Below are 8,168 nucleotides of genomic sequence, written 5' to 3'. Positions count from 1 at the left end.
GGACGATAACAAACAAGAAGAAAAAAAATTCATGATTATAATAACAATATTCAGCGATTTCGTTATCATCTCGAACCGTCCCTTTGACCGTTTTTTAATCTCCTTTCATCTCCTATGCATTTATTTACATAATTTCCCAAACAAAACCCCGTTCGAGAGAGAAAAAAGAAAAAAAAAAAGTTTGTAATTTATTCCGAAAGTGTTTGGAAGCAGATTAAACTCGAGAGAAAAAAAAAAAACATTTTTTTTTGTTAATTTATCTATTTTGACAAAGTTTTGCTTTTACGATATTTGACGGTCGATGCAAGCAGATGAAAACTAGCTGATTTGTTTTCGCCGATTCTGTGTAGTATTTCTGGTTCCGTATTTTCGTTATTTGGTATAAGCTTGATAGCCGAGATAGTGGTAATGATAAAAAAAATATAAATAGTGATAATGGTGATATCACAAATATTGTTATTATTATAATTAATTTTTGTTATTAATATCGTTATCATCATCACTATTACTATTACCATTATCATCATCTTCATCATTATTATTATTACATTATTTCCTCATCTTCATCATTATCGTTATCATTATCGTTGCCATTTCTATTATCATTATTAATGTTACTACCACCATCACTGTCATTTTGGTTATAAACATCTTCATTGTTATTATCATTATCAAGGTTATCATTACCAGAAGAGGCAGTTAGCATCTTTACCATCACCCTTGTCATTGTCATTTTCATATCTCTGTGTTCATTAGGGTAATTGCATTCATGAGTGCTATTCCTCGCCTTTGTCGGTACTCACCAGGACCTGGTCTCCCGAGCCTCATTAATGCGATGTATGGCCATGCAGAGGTCATGCACTTTGGTTGACGGTCATGCGTAGGTCGATGGGCATCCATGTACTAACAATACATTCTCTCTCTCTCTCACTCACGCACACACACACGCGCGCTCGCGTACACATACATTCACATAAACACACACACACAAACACATATATCACTCTCTGTTACCAACAAACTCTAACTTTCTTTCTCTCTCCCCACACTCACTCAAAGGCTCACATGTATCTCTCTCTCTCTCTCTCTCTCTCTCTCTCTCTCTCTCTCTCTCTCTCCTCTCTCTCTCTCTCTCTCACACACACACACACACACACACACACACACATACACACGCACACAAATATATATATGCACTCACTCACACAAATAATTTTGTCTATACTCTGCCCCTCTTTGCAGTTTCATAGACAAGTTTCCATCAACTTTTCTCACTTAATCTTCAATAACTTTGTAATTGTATTCTCTAGTTCTACTATACACCGAGGCATATGCTTTGCATATATAGTGTAAGTTATTTTTTCCGCATCTTTAGTTATTCGTCTTTTTCAATTCTCTATTGTTTCCTCTTCATTTCTCTTTTTAATTTTAATTTTTTATCTCTCTCAATTCATCCTATTTTTTCATTATGTGCAATTTTGTTCATCATTGGCCTTCCACATATTTTGCTCACGTTTGACCATTCACATATTACTCAATATACAGTAATTGAAACACTTACAGTAAATCGCATTTTCAAACCACATATAATGCATATGTCAAACCACATATGAATATACCTTACAATATAAACGTACCTCATAATATCAGGCTAAATATAACTGTGCCATATAACATAAGACCACAAGAGGACATTACCATAAGCAGGAGGAGGAAGAGGGGAAGGCTGGATAGATTGATAAGTAGATAGATAGACAGATAAATAAATAAATAAATAGATAGATAAATAGATAGATAGATAGATCGATATATAGATAGATAGATGGATAGATAGGTAGGTAGGTAGGTAGGTAGGTAGACAGATAGACAGACAGATAGATAGGTAGATAGATAGATGGACAGACAAATACATACATACATATATACATAGACAGACAGATATATCCTACCAATGCTCAACCATAACATACAGCATAATATAAACATAAATGTCCACCACATGATATCCTCACACCCAACATCCAACGCAAAATTCACAAAGCAATATACAACATGACGAAAGAATACACGCATGCACGGCATTCCTCACATAAAACTCAACGACATAATAGCAGTAAATACAGCAGCCTGCCTCATAAAATTCCTGCATAAAACACCCTCATCTACATGCAGAATTCCACACGTCAAAGATTGCGTCATTGAGGAAGCCACTTTTTTTTAACGAGAATCAATTAATCTGTTAATAAACAGATAAATAAATGCATGTATAAATAACAAACAAACAAATGAATGAATAAATAAACTGATAGTAGTTATAGTAATGATGATGATAATAATAATAACAATAATCACAATAATAGTAATTATGAAATAATAATAAAAGTAATGATAATAATAATAATAATAACAATAATGATGATGATGATGATGATGATGATGATGATGATGAAAATAATAACAATAATAATAATAATAGTAATAATAATAGTAAAAGTAATAACAATAATAATAACAATAATGATAATAATAATAATGATAATATAATAACAATAATAATGCTAGTAATGATAATAATAATAATATTAATACTACTAATAATAATTATAATGATAATGATAATGATAATGATAATGATAATAACAAAGGAGGAGGAGGAGGAGGAAGAAGAAAAGTAGGAAGAGGAGTAGGGGGAGGAAGACGAGGAAGAGGAGGAGGAGGAAGAGGAGGAAGAGGAGGAAGAGGAGGAGGAGAAGGAGGAGGAGGAGGAGGAGGAGGTGGGGGAGAAGGAGATGGAGATGGAAGATAAGGTCAGGAGAACGGAGAGACGGAAAGTAGGAGGAGAAGGAGAGGACTAAGGAAGACAGGAATAGAAAAAAAGTTGGAAAAAGGAAGGCAACTAAAGGTTGGGAAAGTCTCGTTTATATTGTCAATTTACCATTTGCCTTTTCATTTTTGTTGCCATTACTGTTCTCTTTATCACTTCAATCGTTTTTTTACTGTGAAATGCTCTATAGAATGGAACTTGTTGAGAAATGCTTCATAGAAAAGGGAAACATCGTTGTAGTGAAATGCTCTAGAAAATGGAAATTCGTTGTCAGTGAAATGCATCATAGAAAATGGGAAACATTCGTTGTCAGTGTAATGCATCATAGAAAATGGGAAACATTCGTTGTCAGTGTAATTCGTTATCAGTGTAATACATCATAGAAAATGGGAAACATTCGTTGTCAGTTGTAATGCATCATAGAAAATGGGAAACATTCGTTATCAGTGTAATGCATCATAGAAAATGGAAAACAATCGTTGTCAGTGTAATGCATCATAGAAAATGGGAAAACATTTGTTATCAGTGTAATGCATCATAGAAAATGGGAAACATTCTTTGTCATGGTACTGCATCATAGAAAATGGGAAACATTCGTTGTCATTGTACTGCATCATAGAAAATGGGAAACATTCGTTGTCACTGTACTGCGTCATAGAAAATGGGAAACATTCTTTGTCACTGTACTGCGTCATAGAAAATGGGAAACATTCTTTGTCACTGTACTGCGTCATAGAAAATGGGAAACATTGTTTGTCATTGTACTGCATCATAGAAAATGGGAAACATTGTTTGTCATGGTACTGCATCATAGAAAATGGGAAAAATTCGTTGTCAGTGAAATGCATCATAGAAAATGGTTCTGCTAGGTATTTGTGGTAAACTTCTGAAAATGCACTTTATGCATGAACAAAAAATCCTATATCCTCACTATTGGTATAATCATCAATACCATCTGAATGACAATGTGTATGTTAAAAAAAAAAAAAAAAAAAAAAATGATTCATAGAAATTTTGTGTATTTTTAGCACTCCAATCGGATTAGTTGCATGGTGAGATAAATGGCTGCATTGCCTCGTGACAAAGTATTTTTTTTTTTTTTCTAGTTGTAAATAGAACGGGAGTGGAAACCAGGGACACCATGAATCTAGTGTTTGCTTTGCCATTTGCTAGGGAAAGAACTCAGTGGGAATAATGTATGTCAGGTACATGTCTGTTTATGTGTGTGCGTGTGCGTGTGCGTGTTGTGTGTATGTTTGTACACACACACGCACGCACGCACGCACACGCACACTCACACATGCACGCACATGCACGCACATACAAACACACACACATGTGGTATGTGTGCATCTCTACATTTCTCTATATTCATACATAACTGAAAGGACTTGTTATCTGCTGTAGAGAAAATATAGGAGAGAGTAAGTGTCACGTAAAACTAAGCTGGAAAAACATGTTATTGTTTTAGAGAGCATAAAGTTGTGTCCTGATGTTCCAACTTGACGTTCCACAGGATAAAAACAAACGAGTTATTCAGAAATGCAAATTCATTTTTGTCAGACATCTGAATGCATTGGCAGAAAGACTGACCTTAGAAAAGACGAAGAAGAAAAAAATATATGTAATGATAATAAAAAATATAAACTGTATATTAATGGTAATGGTTGATAAATGGTTAAAACAAAGTTCATATGCCACCATGGAAAGTTTTGTGACGAATAGAATAAAAATGAGTTAATGAGCAGGATGAGTGGATAGAAGAAGAGGATGAAGAAAAGAAGGAAAAGGAGAGGGGGAGAAGAAAAGACCATGCAAAAATAGTTAGGAGAGAGCTGAGGCCCAAGGCAGGGCTGATCCCCTACACTGGGCCTCAGTCCCCGACTCCTACGCCCCCCCTCCCCCCCTACGACAACATCGAGCAAGGATTGGGGGGAGGCGGGAGGGCATCGATAGTAATAATCATAGCAATAACAATGATAAACAGAAAGCAAACCGACCCAAAATGAATAGTTTACTGATTTCGTTTTTCTTAGAAGGTTGAACGAAGCTCTTGCCGATCCGTAGATTCTTATTAAGGGAAAATATCATTACATTGAGAGCAAATACATCGTGTGCACTGGGGTGTAAACAAGGGCTTTCTCAAGTGTTAATCACTGTGGAAGTGAATGCAAGTGTAAAGAAATTAATGCGAATGCAAATGATACGTGATTAAAGCCTTTGTACATGCAAACTAAATTTAATGAAGTACATATTGCATTGACCAGAAAATATGGATCTGTGCATAATGTACAAGACAGAGATCATAAACACATATCGGAAACAAACCACAACCACATCTATCACAAAGAACAAAGAATACGGATTTCGTTAATCCCATTCATAATTTTTCATCACAATCTTTGGTTCCACTAGCCAGAGTTAGCCCTAGATTCTGAGCTACCTGCGGGCACGTATTCTTTTTTTTTTTTTTTTTTTTTTTTTTTTAACGGTAGGTTCATGTTTGAGCCGCTGGTCACAGCATGATACTTAATTGTAGTTTTCATGTTGTGATGCTCTTGGAGTGAGTACGTGGTAGGGTCCCCAGTTCCTTTCCACGGAGAGTGCCGGTGCTATCTTTTAGGTAATCATTCTCTCTATTCATCCGGGCTTAGGACCAGCACTGACTTGGGCTGGCTTGCCCACACAGTGGCTAGGTAGGCACGTATACCACGTCCAATTTCAGAAAAATACAAACTGGCAACTCACCACAAATTCTGGGCTGCTTCGTTTTGCCAACGTCTCTTTTCTATTCTAACTGACTTCATGCCAATGCAGTACATATCTTTCGTATTTTTTAAAAAACTCATATTTCAATATTTTGTCATTGCTAAACACCGCTTTTTTTCTCTCGCTCTCACAAGAAACTTGGCGAATCGCTGTAGTTCAGAGTCGGGGGTGAGTTGCCAGGTTTTCCTTTCCTGAAATTGGAGGGAGTATAGCCTGGCTAAATAGGCTATAAACCCTGACGTGCCTCTGGTCCCCGAGCCAGATAAGGCGACCGGATCCCAGGCTTAAGTCCGTCCTATTTCTCCAGTGAGCCACACACACACACACATCACCACACACAACCACACACACACCTACCACACACAACACACCACCCACCACAGCACGCACACACACACACAACACACACACCACACACTTCCTTCTCTCTCTTCTCTCTCTACCTCATCCCTCTCTCCTCTCTCTCTCTCTCTCTCTCTCCTCTCTCTCTCTCTCTCTCCTCCCCTCTTCCTCTCTCTCTCACCCTTCTCTCTCTCTTCCTCCCTCTTTTCTCTCTCTCTCTCTCTCTCTCTCTCTCTCACTCTCGTCTCTTCTCTCGTCTCTCTCTCTCTCTCTCTCTCTCTCTCTCTCTCTCTCTCTCTCTCTCTCTTTCTCTTTCTCCCTCTCTCTCTCTCTCTCAACAGCAAGAGCAGAAGCCAGGGAACAGATAAGTTGATTTTCCCAAGTTGATTGGAAGCTGTTGCCTTGTACGATGCAAGCCAGCGGCAACATTGCAGGACCTTGCACGATCAGAGAAAGTTATGGTCCTGGTAACAAGGCTTGCAATATGCGAGACGCGACTTTCAAGATATGATTATGATGGTAATGATAGCAGTAATGAATATGGTGGTCGTAATTAAGAAAATGTGATGATAATGTTGATAATGATGATGATAACGACAGAAATGAAGATAGTAATAATAATAATACTAATAAGAAAGATGATAATAGAAATGATGATGATGATGATGATAATAATAATAAAAAATAAAAATAGCAAAAATAATTATAATAATAACAGAAATGACAATACGTATGATAATAATAATGATAATAATATTGAAAATAATGGTGATATTGATAAAATGATGATAATGATTATGATGATAATAACAATATCACAATAAGGATAAAAAATATTAATGATAACAATAGTAATTATAATAATAATAATAATAATGATGCAAATAACAACAATAATAATGATGATGATAATAATAATAATGATAATAATAATGATGATAATGATCATAGTGAAAATAGTAATAATGATAACAATATTAAAACAAATAACGATAACTTTATCTCATTATTATTATTATCTTATTACTATCATCATTATTAATATTATTATTATTATTTATTATCATTGTTATCATTGATAATAATAATAACAATAATAATAATAACAATAATAATGATAATGATAACAATATTCATGATAATAATACCAATAATAATGATAATAATAATGGTAATAATAATAATGATAAAAATGATAATGATGATGATTATCATTATTATTATCATAACAACACTAATAATATTATAATATCTTCCACTCCCTCTGTATCTTCTCTGTCTCTGTCTCTCTCTATCATTCGCTCTCATTCTGTTCCTCTTTCTTTCTATTTCTGTTTCTCTCGACCCTCCCCCCCCTCTCTCTCTCTCTCTCTCTCTCTCTCTCTCTCTCTCTCTCTCTCTCTCTCTCTCTCTCTCTTTCTCTCTCTCTCTCTCTCTCTCTCTCTCCCTCTCCTCTCTCTCTCTCTCTCTCTCTCTCTCTCTCTCCTCTTCTTCTTCTCTCTCTCTCCTCTGTCTCTCTCTCTCTCTCTTCTCTCCTCTCTCTCTCTCTCCCTCTCTCTCTTTACTTTGAACATACAATAGTAGTGGTAATCAACACTGCGATTATCATCTAATTTAGATCTTTGTTTGTTCTCTTTCGTAATCTTCATCATTCTTAGCTTTGGCGTCTTTATCATCAGTGATAATAAAAGGATAGAAAATATAAACAAAACGAAAGAAAACTGCTTTTAGGCATGAGTCGCGCGTCCGAATCCCCGGATGGCGCGAGTCTCCCGCGTCCGGATCCCCGGATGCTTCCTCACCTGCGTGTGGATGCGCGCCGGGCTGATGCGGATGAGCGTTGGCCCCGGATCAGGGGCGTGTCGGGCGCGGGCGCTCATGACGGGGCTCAAGGGCGGCCGGTGTCTCTGCCCACCTCATGACGCAGGCAGGGCGCCCACGCCTTCACCACGCCCACCTCTCCCTCTCCGCCCGTTCTGCTGGAAGAGGAGGAAGGGATCGATTAGTTTTTGAAAAATTCTATGATTTTTTTTTTCTGGTGGGAAAGGGGGGGGGAGAGGAGGGGGGAGAGGGAAAGAGGAAGGGGAGGGGGGAAGGGAGGAGATAGGTGGTGGGGAGAGGGAGAAAGAAGGGGAGGAGGAAGGTGTGGGGAAGGGAATGGAGAGGGAAGAGGAAAAGAAAGGGGAGAGGGAGAAGGAAGGGGATGAGGAAAGGGAGGGAGGGAGGGAGGAGG

The 8,168-nt window shown here is 37.2% G+C and overlaps 1 protein-coding gene across 1 annotated transcript in view; it reads right to left on the bottom strand.

The window, feature by feature from the left end:
- LOC119598910 overlaps positions 1-7,911 on the bottom strand; it is a 38,843-nt gene extending 30,932 nt beyond the window's left edge. Inside the window, exon 1 of the mRNA XM_037948623.1 lies at positions 7,738-7,911. Coding sequence (XP_037804551.1) covers positions 7,738-7,815 — 78 coding nt within the window. The 5' untranslated portion in view covers positions 7,816-7,911. The remainder of the gene's footprint in view (positions 1-7,737) is intronic.
- Between the last annotated feature and the right edge of the window lie 257 nt (positions 7,912-8,168).

The sequence above is a fragment of the Penaeus monodon genome, chromosome 42 (assembly GCF_015228065.2).
Source record: "Penaeus monodon isolate SGIC_2016 chromosome 42, NSTDA_Pmon_1, whole genome shotgun sequence".
Taxonomy (NCBI): Eukaryota; Metazoa; Arthropoda; class Malacostraca; order Decapoda; family Penaeidae; genus Penaeus; species Penaeus monodon.
The sequence above is the reverse complement of the archived record's forward strand: the minus strand, read 5'-3'. Positions and strand labels throughout refer to the sequence as shown.